The sequence below is a fragment of the Dama dama genome, chromosome 33 (assembly GCF_033118175.1).
Source record: "Dama dama isolate Ldn47 chromosome 33, ASM3311817v1, whole genome shotgun sequence".
Lineage (NCBI taxonomy): Eukaryota > Metazoa > Chordata > Mammalia > Artiodactyla > Cervidae > Dama > Dama dama.
Genome location: NC_083713.1, coordinates 28,107,106 through 28,124,563, shown reverse-complemented (window position 1 = coordinate 28,124,563; position 17,458 = coordinate 28,107,106). Strand labels below are relative to the sequence as shown.

Here is a 17,458-nt window from a genome sequence, read left to right as displayed (position 1 = left end):
ACACGTGTTTTTAAATCCTGGATTTGCCACTTATTAACACGGAATTAGACTTAACGTCTCCAAGACTCAGTTGCTTTATTTACAATATGCAAAGAAAGTGTAAGTTAAGGGTTTTTTTTTGAGGGGGTATGTTTATCCATATGAAAATCTTGACTAATTTTAACTGGCCTCCACTGAACTTAGATAAGTTTTTTACCTGAAATTCAGTAAGGATGGCTGAGCCATGGTTACTAACAGGCAGGGACATATAGCTGACCCTTAAACAACGCAAGTTTGAACTTCTAGGTCAATTACACATGGATATTGTTCAACAGTAAATACTAAGTACTATATGATCTGTGGTTGGCTGAATCTGCAGATATGGAGGACTCACAAATACAAAGGGATGTCTATAAATTTTTGTGGATTAATCACCTGCACTGTTCAGTGGTCAACTGTACTTTGAATTTCGTGGGTCAATACTCTTCCTAATCATATCTTACGTGCTATTATCAAAAGAATTCTCAAATCATCTTGCTTAGTTTTGTGTCTGAATGACAAGAGATTAGTATGTCCTTAAACAGTAATTACAGGTATGGTGTTGGTTTTTGTGGACTTTACAGCCTAATTTCCATAGAAGTTTGGATAAGGCAGGCACTTTCAGGCCAAAGTTTAAGAATTTTGAAGGGGGAGGATGGCATTGCCAAGTGCAAAGAGGGGAAAGGTTTATAGGTGTGAGTCACATGCCAGGGATGAGAAGCAGAGGTGATTTAGAATAGAAGGAAGGATATATGGGCTTTGAAGCACATAATTAGAACTTCTAATCTGATTCAGGAGGCATATTAGGCAAGGAGGATTTCTAAATAAATATGGAATACAAGCACAAACATGCATTTATTAGCAAAATCTCACCCAGGCTGACATTACTCTCTTAAAGGCTACTCACTGATGAATACTATATTAACATATAGTATTCTCATATATAGTACAGTTTTCACATACAGTGCCACTCTGTGGCACTAGGAATTTTAATTCAAATTAAGATCTGTCCAAATAAATGAACGTATGATGAATAGGATTTGGTTATGAAAAGTTAACCAATGCTGAATCAAAGTTAAAATTTATGCTGCTTTTCTTTTTCATTCAACCCATTTAAAAATGCCTCCTTGGTGGCTCAGACAGTAAAGAGTCTGCGGGCAGTGCAGGAGACCCGAGTTTGATTCCTGGGTTGGGAGGATTCCCTGGAGAAGGAAATGACAACCCCCTCCAGTATCCTTGCCTGGAAAATTCCATGGACGAAGGAGCCTGGCAGGCCACAGCCCATGGGGTTGCAAAGAGTCGGACACGACTGAGTGACTTCACATATAAAAATAGTGCTTTATTGCAGCACGCACCCTTGTTGTTTCCTATGAAATCCCTATATTTGTGACTCGTAATTTCTTGGGTGGTCACACATGTTTGAAATGTCTCAGTAAACACTCAGATACATATATTATTAGTACTACATGATATGCTGGCCAAGGGCAAGGGCTCTGAAACCAGACTGCCTAGGGTTGAATCCCAGTTCTACTGCTTAGTTGGGTAACCATGGATGAGTTACCTAAGCTCTCTGTAATTGGTGTCCTTATCTTTATTTTTAAAATTATTTTATATTTGAATATAGTTGATTAACAATGTTGTGTTAGTTTCAGGTGTATAGCAAGGTGATTCAGCTATACACATACATGTATATATTCTTTTTCAAATTCTTTCCTCATTTAGGTTGTTACAGAATATTGAGCAGAGTTCCTTGTGCTATACAGTAAGTCCTTGTTAGCTATTTTAAATATAGTAGTAGTAGAAATGTCAATCCCAAACTCCTAACAGAAGTAAAATATGGCATCTAAGTTGGTTGTGAGGATAAAATGGACTCAGATAGTAAAATTTATAGAAAAATGCCTGACTCAGAGTAAGCACCTAATAAATGTTAAAAAAATATCATTTTTATTATTCTTGCTATCATCATCACAATCATCATTGTCAAAGGAATATCTGCCTCTGCCTTCCAGGAACTTAAAAACTTAAGAACTTAATATGCTTTTGTAAAAACTTCCATATAGCTCAAAATGCTTCTCTGGATACTGGCACATCTAGCTCATTATGACAGGCATGCAGTCTACCCTTGTGCAGAAATTATTAAACAACCACAAGATACAGAACACTCTAGTAGCTGAAGGAAAGCTTGTGCCATTTGCCATGTGTCCTACCAGATAGCAACATGACCTCTGAGACTGAATTCCCACTGCATCAGCAGCCCAACTTGGTCTTGTGACCACTCAATGATTTTCCAGGGCTTTTCTTTAAAATCAGCTGACTGTCTTGGCCCTTCTCCCAGGAAACAGGTGTAAATATCACTACTACTACCACACCACCAAACACTCTCTTGGCAGGAGGTTTAAGAATTAAATGATCCTTGGAGAATGATATGACCTCTCAATTCCGGGGGTCTAATTATGGTAAAATATTCTGAAAATGTAAAATATTAATTCTATGATCTCCAAAAGTAATAAAACATAATTTCTTTGGTGGGGAAAAAAGGTTTAATCCTCCCTTTGGAAGGCGAATCACTAGTTGCCTTTTAAAGATGAATTAATTATCTCAGGTTATTGAGTTACAGTGATTTCTAAAATATGAATATGAGGCCAAAAAAAGACCCAGTCACAAAGAAAGAGTCAGGGGGTGAGAAGGCAAGAGCCTGCAATTATTAGTCAGATGGAGAAGTTGAAGGGGGGAAAAATACAACTAACAAGTGGGGAATCAGAGATATTAACCAGTCAGCAGGCACCAAGCTCTGTCTAACTATCTACATTATATTGTTAGGCTACCTGGAAAACCAAATTAGAATACATTATGCTCTCTACCTCAAGAAATATATAAATAGTAGCTGAAGAAAGAAGATATAAGGAAATAACTTGCTAAATAATAATTTGAGATGAGTCATAGAGTAACACATAATCAACTACCAACGTAGTAGATTTACGTGTATTACAAGTTCAGAGAACACCAGGGTGAAGGAATCTGGCTATGTGGTATAAGAACAGGAAATTTTGGCCTAGAAACGGGAAAAGGAAAACAAAGAAAATAAATCCTGAAAGAAAAACGCCATTCAGAACTGCAAATTGGCCAGTATCACTTCTGGCCAGACACTTTTAACTGGTAATTTGATGATATTATGGAATTACTTTTTATTATGTTAGGTTTATAACAGCAATTAGGAATGTCTTGCTTTCTGGAGATCCATCATAAGTTCATAAAAATAATGTGTCATGATGTTGGCCTCATGTAAGTAACTGCTGAAACAAGGTGGTGGCTATATGAGAATTTACTGTATTACTCAATTTTTCTGAATGCGTTTACATTTTCACAATAGAAAGTTTAAAAAAAGACTTTAATAAATTTTAAAATATGCATAGTGAAAAGACTGAAAGGAATTATAATAAAAATTCTGTCAGCAGCTATATTTTGATGTTTTGATGGTGGGAATAACGGGTGATTCCTTCCCACCCACTTTTCCTCTAATGGGAAAGTTCTACAATGTGCTTGTGTTAATTTTATAATGGAAAAATGACAATCGGAAAGCTATTGTGTAAACTTAAAAAACATAGGCACTTGACAGACCAGCCATAGGTAAAAGGAGTAAAAGTTTTGTAAGATGTGTCTTCTTCATCACCTACTAAAACACATTGGTGAGGTGTTGAACAGGAAGGGCAGGTCAGGAGAACATCTCTGCTCCTATTACAGACTTCACCCTTTATGAATCTTAGGGTTAGGTGTGATAACTCCAAAAATTTCAACTCTAGAGAGTCATTTCAACTCTACAGGAAGGTTTTATCCTGGGTGTGGCTCCAGAAGTGATGACAAAATAAAATGAGTTTAAAGCTTACACAAAATAAAGTGTAAGCTTTAAACTCAATTCTCTATGTGTAAAATGACACCTAAGTAACCTGGAGGAGTAAATAAATCTCTAAAGTTCAGTAATTCCCAGCTTAGCAGAAGGATCAAATCTCTTGCTCATTTCTTACTCTCATCTACATAAGCACAAACTTAAAAAATTACTTCAACTCATGGTGGACAACCTATGTCTGTGAAACATTATTTCCAGAGTAATTATCAGTTCACATGAAATCAGATACAAAGACCAAGCCACTGCTTTTGAAATTTGGTTTAGTCATTGTTTATATGGGAACAAGAACACTATTGGTATATATATGACAACATTTTCCAAGTATTTCTCAATATCCCATACATGTGCAGAATTTTGTAGGAGAAAATTCTAAAACTCACTGCAAAGTGTTCAGAATTGGAAAAACACTATTCCCAGCACCGCAGCCAACCTAAAATCAAAGAATAACTAAGTATCATGAAAAGAAAGTTAAATTTTCCTCATCAATATCAGATTTTTACTTTAAAAAACTAAAAGAAGTGTTCTGAATCTTTGGCTATCGGAGAGTTGTATAAGCTCAAAATGGAATAAATCACAAAAATAATATGTACTGAGAAATTTGACTAAAATTTTTACATACCAAAACCCCAAATGAACCAAATTAAAAGGTGACAAAAACACTGTGAAAAAAATATTTGAATTAAATATGATAAAGGGCAGAGTTCCTTAAAAAAACACAACTAATAAATAAAGGAAATAAGTAGATGACAGAAGAACAAATGGTTTCTAAACATCTGAAGAACTATATGACCTATTTAACAATCAAAGGAATCAAGTTAAAATATGGTTTTTGTCTAACAAAGCAGAAAGCAATAAAAATAAGATTATTCCAATCAATGAGGGTGTGACGAGACAGACCTACACTGCTGTAAATAGGTATTAGTACAACTTCTTAGAAAGCAACTTGGCAAAATATTTTAACAATATTAAAAATTTTAATAAGTTATGAACAAGTCAATTGAACTCAAATAATAAAAGAAAATACAGAGAAGTCTATACCTGAGGATACTTGCTGTACAAAACCTGAAAACAATTTAAATGCCCAGTCAAGTGAAAACAGATAAGTAGAATCAGTACTTCACTTAGTATAGTAATTTTTAGCCATGAAAATGTTTATAGAGAATTTTTAAAGATAGGGAAAACTGCTTATGTTATAATGTTAAATACAAACAAAGAAAAACACTAAAATGCAGATATAGTATAGCTCAACTATATAAAACAGTATAAACAAAAGGAGAAAAAAGTTAAATGTTAACAGTGGTTAAATCCTTTGTTTATGGGATTGTTTATTCTTTCTCTTTACCAAATTCTTTGTAATCAGCATCTACTATGTTTATAATCAGAAGGAAAAGTTTTCTTTTTCTAAAATAGAAAATCAAAGTCTACACCAGATTATAGCAAATTATATACGTCACTTATTTCTATTTCATCTACAAGTGGGTAACAACAGAAAGAGATGGAAATTGAGGCCAAAACTTCACTGGTATTTAAAACGGCCTTCAAGTTAGAAATTAAAGCAGACAAACTTAAGAATAGTTTTAAATCACAAACTTAAAACCTGACTGATTAAAGATATGAGTCCCTTACATAATTTTTATGCACAAAAGTACACAGTTATTTGATCATTTTCCCTCTAAAGAATCTGGATCATTAATAAAGTAATATGTGATGTACATTAAAAAAATTTTCTCATGTAGTACCATACCTCAAGGATTCTGAAAGCAGCACTGCTACCAGGAAACAATTCAGTCTTCAGAGGTCTTTCTCTGTATTCTTCAGAGTCCAGTTTAGAAAAGTCAGATCCTGCTTTGCTTTGACCATCTGATGAGCCAGAACTTTCTTTATAATGATTTTTTTCTTCAGGCATAGTAGGGCAGTGCATTTTTGAGAAAAAACTTTCAGTATTAATTTTCACATGATTCCATGATAATTCTTTCACCTTCTCTTCAGTTTTCTGACCAACCGGAAGAATTTCAGGGAATTCCCTCAATAGCCAATTACGATCTTTGAAAAACTTATTCTTATGAATTTTATAAAATGTGTCCCAATATTTACTGGCTTCACTCTCATACTTAACTAAAATAAAGAGAAAAAAAGATTTATTTTATTATGAATTATATGTATTATTAGTTACTATTTTAATAACTAAATATATTAAAGTCACTCAGTCGTGATTGATTCTCAGTGGCCCCATGGACTGTGACCCACCAGGCTCCTTTGTCTATGGAATTTTCCAGGCAAGAATAGTGGAATGGGTTGCCATTTCCCAAGGGGATCTTCCCGACCCAGGGATCGAACCCGTGTCTCTTGCATCTCCTGCACTGGCAGGTGGATTCTTTACCACTAGTGCCACCTGGGAAGCATTTAATGATTAAATACTACTGAGTATATTACATATACTATTAATTTATAACAATTATATTTACTATTGAATAATATTACAGTAATTTTTACTTATCTGATTCTTTTTGAACCTCTTAAAGGTTAGAACTACAAAGTATTAGTCCTCTCAAAATGTGTCAATGTGTAGGGTATTTGGGCTTTTCCTGGTAAACCTGCTTCTGTCTCAATTGTTTAGCTGATACATTTTTGTGAGGAATAAAATAATTGCAAAATACTTTCTAGAGTCTCTTCTTGAAATCTTAATAATCACATTTTTACCAATAACCCTGTAAGTCTCTTTATTATCTTAGAGAAATAATAACCTCACTTTTTATGTTGCTATAAATGTAGTTTTAACATAACAAGTGTCTGTGCAAACTGGTAATCGAACAGGAAACTGTGGAATAATAAATGATGTAATCTTGAGCTAGAATGGTGCACTGAAAAAATCTACTCCAACCTCCTTGTTTTGCATTTGAAGTAAGGACACACAGAGGGATGAACCCACTTGTCTGGGTCCTGGAGCCCTGTCATAGAACCAGGACCAGACGTCCTGACTCGTGGGGTTTAGGGGCCATCCCACAACTCCATTCTTCACCCACCTCCAGAGGCATCTCTTCATACTGACATCTCCTAATATGAAGGCTTAAAGAGAATTTCTGATGCAATTTAAAAGGAGATATGCATTTTGTGATGTCATTCCTTAGATCAATCCTGGGTCCCAGCATCAGGGTCAGGTCAACAGTCACAGACCTTCCAGCGATTCTTAGCTTTCTGCCTCTTTCTATCTGTATGTTAAATTAACATAATCACTAATTCACTTACTTTCTCACTCACTCATTCAAGAAGCATTCCTTGGATACTATCATGTACCAGACGTAAACCCTGGCTTAGGAATTACTTTCAGTCAGTGCAGCAGCCATGAAATTAAAAGACGCTTGCTCCTTGGAAGAAAAGCTATGACCAACCTAGACAGCATATTAAAAAGCAGAGACATTACTTTGCCAACAAAGGTCCGTCTAGTCAAGCTATGGTTTTTCTAGTAGTCATGTATGGATGTGAGAGTTGGACCATAAAAAAAGCTGAGCACTGAAGAATTGATGCTTTTGAACTGTGGTGTTGGAGAAGACTCTTGAGAGTCCCTTGGACTGCAAGGAGATGCAACCAGTCCATCCTAAAGGAGATCAGTCCTGAATATTCATTGGAAGGACTGAAGCTGGAGCGGAAACTCCAACAGTTTGGCCACCTGATGCGAAGAGCTGACTCATTTGAAAAGACCCTGATGCTGGGAAAGATTGAAGGCAGGAAGAGAAGGGTACGACAAAGGATGAGATGGCTGGATGGCATCACCGACTAAATGGACAATGAGTTTGAGCAAGCTTCGGGAGTTGGTGATGGTCAGGGAAGCCTGGCATGATGCAGTCCATGGGGTTGCAGAGTCAGACACAACTGAGCAACTGAACTGAACTGAGACACATGACATTTTTAAAGTGCTTTCAAAAATTTTAAAAAATATTCTGTTATAGAATAATTTCCAAGACTTAATGTTACGCGAGAAAGCAAAATGTAGAACAGTATGTATACGATGCTATTTTTTAGGGGAAAAAAAACTATTTTTTAGGGAAAAAAGGAGGAAAAACGCATGTGTTACATGAACAGAAGACTTTGGGCAGGATAATCACATAATCAGTCATACTGGTTGCCTCTCAAGAGTAGAACTGAGTGGTTGGGGACCAGGGTTTCAGGAAGAATTTTCATTTGAATTTTGATCCATGTAAATTTTGATTATCTATTCCCAACCCCCTCCCAAAAAATTAAACTAAAACTAAAAACAACAGACTCTATTCTTTCATAATTTTAAAGAAGCCCCTATCCTGAGAACAAGCAGTTGCCTACAGTCAGTTTTGTCTTTGTTACAGAACCCTGTCCTGAAACCCTTATAGTTTTCCTTTTCTTTCCACTTTTATCTTTATGGCCTTGTACCATGGATCTCCACCCATTTAGCCACAAGACTTCCTTCCCATCAAGGCTGAATTGTATCTGGCAGCAGGACTGCTTGAAAGACAGAAACTCCTATCTTTATTTAAGGTCTGAGAAATGAAAGTAGATCTCTGTAACAAAAGAATTATGTGATGTTGAAGTCCAAAACATGCTTGCTCACATCTGTACTAATGGGTGGTGGTGGTGGTTTAGTTGCTAAGTCATGTCTAAATAATGGGAAGAAGGCTATTTATGGTTAATCTAAAAATGTTGTAGTTTTTCAAAGGAAACTATAAGTAAGGTGAAAAGACAACCCTCAGATTGGGAGAAAATAATAGCAAATGAAGAAACAGCCAAAGGATTAATCTCAAAAATATACAAGCAACTCTTGAAGCTCAATTCCAGAAAAATAAATGACCCAATCAAAAAATGGGCCAAAGAACTAAACAGACATTTCTCCAAAGAAGACATACAGATGGCTAACAAACACATGAAAAGATGCTCAACATCACTCATTATCAGAGAAATGCAAATCAAAACCACAATGAGGTACCATTACACGCCAGTCAGGACGGCTGCTATCCAAAAGTCTACAAGCAATAAATGCTGGAGAGGGTGTGGAGAAAAGGGAACCCTCTTACACTGTTGGTGGGAATGTAAACTAGTACAGCCACTATGGAAAACAGTGTGGAGAGTTCTTAAAAACTGGAAACAGAACTGCCATATGACCCAGCAATCCCACTTCTGGGCATACACACCAAGGAAACCAGATCTGAAAGAGACACGTGCACCCCAATGTTTATCGCAGCACTGTTTACAATAGCCAGGACATGGAAGCAACCTAGATGTCCATCAGCAGACGAATGGATAAGGAAGCTGTGGTACATATACACCATGGAATATTACTCAGCCATTAAAAAGAATTCATTTGAATCAGTTCTAATGAGATGGATGAAACTGGAGCCCATTATACAGAGTGAAGTAAGCCAGAAAGATAAAGAACATTACAGCATACTAACACATATATATGGAATTTAGAAAGATGGTAACGACAACCCTTTATGCAAAACAGAAAAAGAGACACAGAAGTACAGAACAGACTTTTGAACTCTGTGGGAGAAGGTGAGGGTGGGATGTTGCGAAAGAACAGCATGTATATTATCTATGATGAAACAGGTCACCAGCCCAGGTGGGATGCATGAGACAAGTGCTCGGGCCTGGTGCACTGGGAAGACCCAGAGGAATCAGGTGGAGAGGGAGGTGGGAGGGGGGATTGGGATGGGGAATACGTGTAAATCTATGGCTGGTTCATATCAATGTATGACAAAACCCACTGAAAAAATAAATTAATTAATTTTAAAAAATAAATAAAAATAAAAACCACCCAGGAGAGATTCCTAAAAAAAAAAAAAAAATCTAAAAATGTTGTATTTTTAAAAATAGTTCTATCTCAACTCAAAAACATTGGGAACGTGCCTGATATACTGTGTAAGAAAACAAAACAACATTCTGAAAATCAGACTCAGGAGGAATTAGGAAACTGTCAAATTTCCCCAGTCTTTTCATACCTTCTCTTCTTCCTCTTATCTTAAAAACTTGCTTTGTAACTCACTCTGTGCTAGTAAAAGATTCTTCTGCTTAATAAAAAGTGACCCACCTAAGAAGACCTATATTTAGTCAAATCTCTAGTATCTGAGTTTCCTATACCAAGCTACTTCTGAAGTGAGTTTGAACCTAACTATTAGTAACTAGAATGTTAACACTACAAGTGATTAATTTGTGGCACTATCCCCCTCGGAATTAACTGGCAGAAGAAGGGATAGACAGCAGGGGAGTAACTTGAAAGAAAAGATGTTCCTAGCAGTATTACTTATAACATGAAAAATGGGAAATAACTCAAAACAGCCTCAACATTGGAATGATCAAGCAAACCATGCATGTCAAAACAGAGTAATCTTATGCAGCAATTAAAATTTAAAGGATAATAATATTAAGAGAAAAACTTAACACAGAATGGTCTGCAACTTTAAAATTGCACTGGCTGCACTTTAAAATTTATATTCATTTATAATCATCAGATGGAAATTTGGAGTGTTAAATTGCTAAAATAATTTAACAATTATCAGGTAGTTCTTCCTTGGCAAAGGTTTTTTGGCTTTTTGAATTGGGGTATAGTTGCTTTACACTGCTGTGTCAGTTTCTGTCGGCAGCAAAGTGAACCAGCCGTATGTACACATATGCCCCCTCTCTTCTGGACTTCCTTCCCGTTTAGGTCACCACAGAACACTGAGTAGGGTTCCCTGTGCTGCACAGCAGGTTCTCATTATTTATCTAGTTTACGCGTAATAGTACATATACGTCCATCCCAACCTCGCAGTTCATCCCATGCCCTGCACCCCTTCCTGCTTGGTATCCGTATGTCTGTTCCCTATGTCTGTGTCTCCATTTCTGCTTTGCAAGTAAAAGTATGTATACCATTTTCTAGATTCCACATATATACATTAATATATGATATTTTTCTCTTTCTGATTTACTTCACTGTGTATGTCAGTCTCTAGGTCTATCCATGTCTCTGCAAATGACACAATTTCATTCCTTTTTATGATTGAGTAATATTTGCAAAGTTTTATCTGCATCTTAAACAAAGATAAAGAATCTTGGTTGAATTCTTCATTCTACTTTCCTAAAGGATATCTCTATGTTCAAGTTCTAAAAAGTCTATGTACTTTCCTATTAAATCCCATGAATTTATGGAGAACATTAACAAATGGCACCCCACTCCAGTATTCTTGCCTGGAGAATCCCACGGACAGAGGAGCCTGAGGGGGCTATAGGCCGTGGGGTCACACAGTGTTGGACACGACTTAGTGACTAAACAACAAACATTATAGTTCTACAAACTGCAAAGTGTTGGATCAGACTGCTGTAATAAATATGAGCTTGTACTACGTTTAATTTCTACAATTTATCATGAAAATGAACCTGCAGTGAGGTGACTAGAATCTGATTCAGATACCAAATATATCAAGCACCTAAATTCAACCTAAGCTTATCCAATCTTTAAAAGGATCTGATTACTATTAAAAGATGATGGTCAGGTCTGCTAATATGTACACTTTCAAGCTTTTTCAAGTATTTCTCACTCAGGAATTAGGAGAAAACAAACAATCACATAAATCATTGTACCAATAACAGCAGCATTAAAAATAATAACAATAGTATATACTGAGTGTTTATTTTGTGCCAGGCACTATGTCAAATGCCTTACTTGGATTTTTTCCCCATTTAATCCTAACAATACCTCTCAGACATACATACTATTATAGACAAAGAAGTTCAAGGTTAGAGGGGATAAAAAATTTGCCCATGGTCATCACCAGAGCTAGGACCTGAACTAAGTCTATCAGACTTTATGCTCTTAACCATTATATTGCCTTCTAACACAAAATCTAGATTAACCTCCTCCAAAATACCTCTGAAAATAACCTGTTTTCCTGATTTTGTACTTTCCTCTTATTATGAAGCATCAAGTTGAAATTAAAACCTCAGTATGACTTAAAATCAGTAAAACAGAACAGTAAAAATAATGCTGATTGGAGTGAACCTACATAAAGGCAGATCAGAAATACAGAATTAATTAAACTCCATTTGAATTATATAAACAATAAACTATGCAAGATTGCATGATGAAATTATGATGAGCAATGGGAACATAAAATGTTCTATGAGAATAGATGGGTTTGTGGGACAGCAACAAAACAGAAACAAAACAGAATTGGCTGGGATAAAGGCTAATGGACTGGAACTGGGTTTTGGGGTTGTTGTTTTTTTTTCAAGTTGTGCTTTCAGCAGTACCTTCAATCAATGCTGGCAATTCCACAGTTCCCAGCAATGTATATAACAGCTTCTGAGACCCTAAGGAAGCTCAATCAAACTCATAATTATGGCTGTGAGACAAGGTAAACACATCCAACATTTAATTTAATTTTGTGAACTTCAAGAGTATCTGTGGTATCAGGGGAACTGGATGAGCGACTTTCCTGACCATGAGAGAAAAGTTTAGTTTAAACCTCTGTTTCGCTCACGGTCAGTCCAATAATGATAGAAGAATACAATGTGGAGAAATCAGCCCTGTCTTTATCTTGTCCAGCTGACTTTCTAAACAGGTATATCAATTTTTCCTGGAGGAGAAAAATTTCCCTTTACTTTCCTAGGTTACCAACTCAGAGTTAATTGCTCTATGCCAACGGTGATAAAAGGGGTGTAGTGATCTGTTTAACCACAGTCAGATGAAACAACTTCTCAATTATTCATTTATTAAATTCAATACTGCTGAGGGGAAGAAAGACTATGACACACTAACCATACTTAAATATTCAGAATTCACTCTGAATCACACTGAATATCACAACTAAAAAAACTGAATTAAACCATCTATGTATTTGACATATTAGTACAAATTATGAAAATTTATTCTAAGTTGCAATGTAACAAAAGTCATTTTAAAGCTGTTTTTGTACATCAATTACACAAACACCTAAGCTCTCAAAGTTGGAAATTTCCACATGTCATTGATAAAGTTAATTGTCTAATAAAATAAAACTCTTAAAGTTATGAAATTTAAAGTCTGAGCACAGTATGAAATTAACAACCAAAGCTGACCTATAAACAAGTACTCTAAATTTATCAGCACACAAAACTTTAAGCTACTCTATTTTTTTTCTCACATAGGACACTCTCAAGTGGCAAGGTATTCACAAAGGAAGGTATAGTGGGATTCTTTTACTATTTTTCTTGACATAGGCAACTCACTCTAGGTAGATAGTTATTTACAAGGATATTTTAAAGTAAAAATAGCAGCTGCATTTGTTATTAAGTTTAAAAAACCCATTACATTTGCTAAATTACCAGCTGAGATATAACACACTGGAAATGTTTTTAGGAAATTAAAAATATAATCATATTAACTCAAAAACTGCCAAATGTATCTTTCTCATTTCTCTGAATTAATCTGTTTTAAAAAGAAATCTGAGCTATTATAAAATTTAAAATAAATTACCAAAAGGAAATGTGGAATCACAAATCATTAATCTGAGCATCTAATTGAAAGAAATATTGCTAATGATAGCCTAGATGCTTTACATTTTAATCACAGGAATGAAAATGTCAGCCACTGTACAGCAAAAGACTGTCTCATCTGTGACGGCTAAGTTCTTATTTTCAGAATTGTGAGGGTGTTTCCGGACTTCAGTTCTCACCAACAGCTGAGACAATAGATGAGAAATGGGAAATGGGAGTGACAGGAGAGACTGACATACACAGAGACCAAAAGGAAGGTGCCAGAGAGCTGGTCAGCATGGGAGAACCAGCAGTACCTCCTCCTAGGGGCATTGAAATAAGTAAGATAAAATCAATAAGCAAGGCTCATGCTATATACTATTCTGTAAGTGGAATACTTTGCAATGAGAGAAAATTGGCTTTTTCAAAGATTTAGGACTCTCCTGGATAAGAAGAGATGGTAGGGACTTCCCTGGTGGTCCAGTGGCTAAGACTCTGTGCTCCCAATGCAGGGGGCCTGGGTTTGATCTCTGGTTGGGGAATAAGATCCCACATGCCACAACTACAAACCCATGCAGCCAAACAAATAAAAATAAATATATATTAAAAAACAAGAGAGACTGTGGTTAACAGGGGCAGTGGGAGAGGAACCGGGTCACAGCTTCCTTTGGGCTTTCACAACGTTTGGGAATAGAGCTTTTAAACGGATCTCTTCACCTTGACCCATATTCATCAGAGACATTAAATATCCAATGAGGAGCCTCACCAAGGGCTTCTGCAGACCTGCAGGTTGATGATCCCTAGTGGAGACTGGAGTGGGTGGCTGAGTATGTACCTGGTCTCACTGTAACGTCCTGTCACTCAACATGGTTCCTCAGGACAGAAGTTTTCTCTCTTTCTTTGCCACCCTCAGCAGCTGCCTTGGTTGCTGCTCTGGGCAACCTTGCTTAAGTGTGATGTAATGGCCACCCTCATTGTGGGTTCCTCTACTTGTAGCGGTTCTCTGACATGTATAAAATCCACTGCACTGAGTAGTGTTATGCGGGTAGGGACTCAACAGAAGCCTTGATCACTGGGAGGAATTTTTAAATGAATTCTTTTGTTCTGTGTCTCCACAGCAGCCAGAAAACTTGCTCAGAAAGAGACTGGACATGCTAATAAGCAAACCAAACGCTTCAAAGGAGTACCATCAGTCCTCTCCAGCTTGCTTTTCCTGCTTCTACAGAGAAAGGCCAGTCACCACCTTTCTATTTCAGTCACATTATGGTTCTGTGGGAACTGTCATTTTCCTTTACTGCGGTTTCCAAGGCCCGAAAATAACCTCCTCATTAGCTTCACTCAAGTTCATTGTTAACATAAATAGGCCAAAATAGGCAGCCACATATAGAGTACTTTAAGGGAACATTATCAGCACTGCTCATCTATTTATGTTCTAAACAGAAATACTCAAAAGAGCATGAAAAAAATCCTTGGTTTTTCAAATTCTCAGGAAATAAACTATGGATAATTTTTAACTTCCTGGAAAAGAATTAAGATGACTGATATCTTTTAATTCTGTTTAGGCTTGATTCTCTCTGTCATATCCAGGTGGCCACTAGCAGAAGCTTGAGTAATGTGGAAAATATGTCTGTGCAGCTGCTGGCAAAGAAGCAAAATTATACTTCCTCAGAAACAGTGTGACAGAGTTCCTGCAAAGGAATGCAATGTTGGCTGATTTGTAAGCAGAATTGCCACTGGTATGCACTCTCAAATCCAACCCCAACACTCCCTGGCCACATCCCATTCTGGGACTGCATGGCTGGAGCTCATAAAAATAGAATGGTTCCACTGTGGATCAGGTGCTCTTCCCTCCTGTCCATCCTTCAGGACACATTCATGCTTACGGTAAGGAAGGAAAACTAGCTCTGAGGGACAGCAAATGATACCAGAGGATAAGATAGGGCCACACTGCCCCCTTCACTGGTAAAGGGCAGTTAATGAGGGCTATTTCACTAGCTCAGTTTTCAAAAGCACCCTTTGCTTCAAACTTTAGCCTCAAGTGTAGACTAAAGTCACCAGAACAATAGTTAACTACCAGTGGGATTAGTGATTTTTACTATACTTGGCTTGAACAGAGGAGGAATGCAAACATTTTTCCCTGGGGAGTTTCAGGACAGCTGATCAATGTGGAAACAAAATTCTATCTCAGGGGCTGGCAAACTTTTTCTGTAAAGGGCCAGACAATAAGTAGTCTGTGTGGGCTATATAGACTCTTTTGCAACTATTCAACTCTTTAGATACACTCTAAAGCAGCTATGGGCAATGTTAACAAATGAGTATGTGCTCCAATAAAACTTTATTTATAAAAACAGGCAGTGGGCTGGATTTCGACCCATGGCCACAGTTTGCTGCCTCTTGTTCTATCTAACAGGTACACTGATATTGCTACATGAGTGATTGAGAAATGATGATAACCAGAACCAAGTTGCTCTGGAAAAACTAACTTATGGTATTAGAAGCCAGAATAGTGGGTGCTCTTTGTGGAGTTTTAGGGGTTTAGGAAAGTAATTGGGACACAGCATGAGGAAATTTCTGGATTACTGATAATTTTCTGTTTCTTAATAAGGGTATTGGGAAAATTCACTGAGTTTTGTGAAAACTCATTTATAAATTGTGTTTATTTCTGTGGGTATTTGGTATATCAATAAACTGTATTTTCTTTAAAGAAAACAAAACAAAACAACCTGTTTTAAAGGAGAAGTCATTTAAGAAAAACAAAGCAGAAAATCCTCTCTAGAAGACAGTTGGGCCAACTGTCTGTGGGTTCCCAGCTACTCAGTGAGGACAGAGGCAACATTTTTTTAGTGTCTTTTTAAAAAAAAAAGAAATGTGGTTAAAAAAACACATAACATTCACCATCCTAACCATTTGTAAGTGAACAGTCCAGCAATGTTAAGTGTATTTACATTGCTGTGAAACAGATGCCCATAACTTTTTCATCCTGCAGATCCAAAACCCTATACTCACTAAACAACAACTCTGTTTCCCATTCTTCTAAGCCCTTGCTAACCACCATTCAACTTTCTGTTTCTATGAATCTGACTACTTTAGATACCTCATATTAGTGGACTCATATAGTATTTGCCTTTTTTGTGACTAGCTTATTTCACCTAACATAGTGTCCTCAAAGTTCATCCAGATTATATGGCATGGGACAGGGATTCCATTTCTTTTTATAGCTGAATAATATTCCATATGAATAGGCCACATTTTATTTATCAATTTATCTGCTGGACACTTGGGCTATTTCTACCTTTTGCCTACTGTGAATAGCGTTGCTATGAACGAAGGTATACAAATATTCCTTCAAGACCTTTTGGGTATCTCTTTCAATTCTTTTGGCTATATATCCAGAGATGGGGCTGTCAGATCATATGGTAGTTCCATTTTTAATTTCTAGAGGAACTTACATATTGTTTTCAGCAGAGGTTGTACCATTTTATAATTATACCACTAGTGCACAAGGGTTTCATTTCTCCACATCTTCACCCATACTTACTATTTTCTGGCTTGGTGATTACACAATAGGGCAATATTTTAGAGACCATTTTTGAAGGTTGGCAAGGCCTTACCTAAATTAAACTCTAAATATCAAAGGCCTCCAAGAAAAATAGCTTAAATCGTTATTGAAACTTTGTGTTCATCTTAAAAGACCAGCAACATTTTGATATGATTTTACCTTCTTTGCTCAAAGTTTTGAATTCATTGAATATTCCCAGCAGTTGAAATGCACAATAGCATACTAAAAGATAACAAGGAAAAATTTTAAATTGTGTTCTCCTGTGTTCTCTCTCAAACATTTCAAATGTTTGAAATGCCACCTTTACCTATCTCCCAGAGAAAGCAATAATATGACTATCAAAAGAGCAAGTACGTATAGGGTAAGTATGCAATTTATTTCATTAACTTTGGTTTCACTACACTGGAATGATTGGGAATTCTCCTAAAGGAACAAGTAAATTAGCATAGGCAGAAGCTAAGGACTCTCTAAAATGGTGACACAATTAGGAGGAAAAGAGACTGCGGTGTGAACGGAGT

The 17,458-nt window shown here is 36.5% G+C and overlaps 1 protein-coding gene across 5 annotated transcripts in view; it reads right to left on the bottom strand.

The window, feature by feature from the left end:
* Positions 1-17,458, bottom strand: part of METTL8 (methyltransferase 8, tRNA N3-cytidine) — an 81,750-nt gene that overhangs the window by 9,575 nt on the left and 54,717 nt on the right. For 4 of the 5 annotated variants that reach the window (XM_061135110.1, XM_061135106.1, XM_061135108.1 and 1 more), the window contains 2 exons: positions 5,667-6,037; positions 4,303-4,352 (listed from right to left, as the gene is read on the bottom strand). In XM_061135110.1, the coding sequence (XP_060991093.1) occupies positions 4,303-4,352; positions 5,667-6,037 (421 nt within the window). Of the gene's footprint in view, positions 1-4,302; positions 4,353-5,666; positions 6,038-17,099; positions 17,447-17,458 lie in introns of those variants that run through there. The other variant, XM_061135109.1, reaches the window with a different exon arrangement.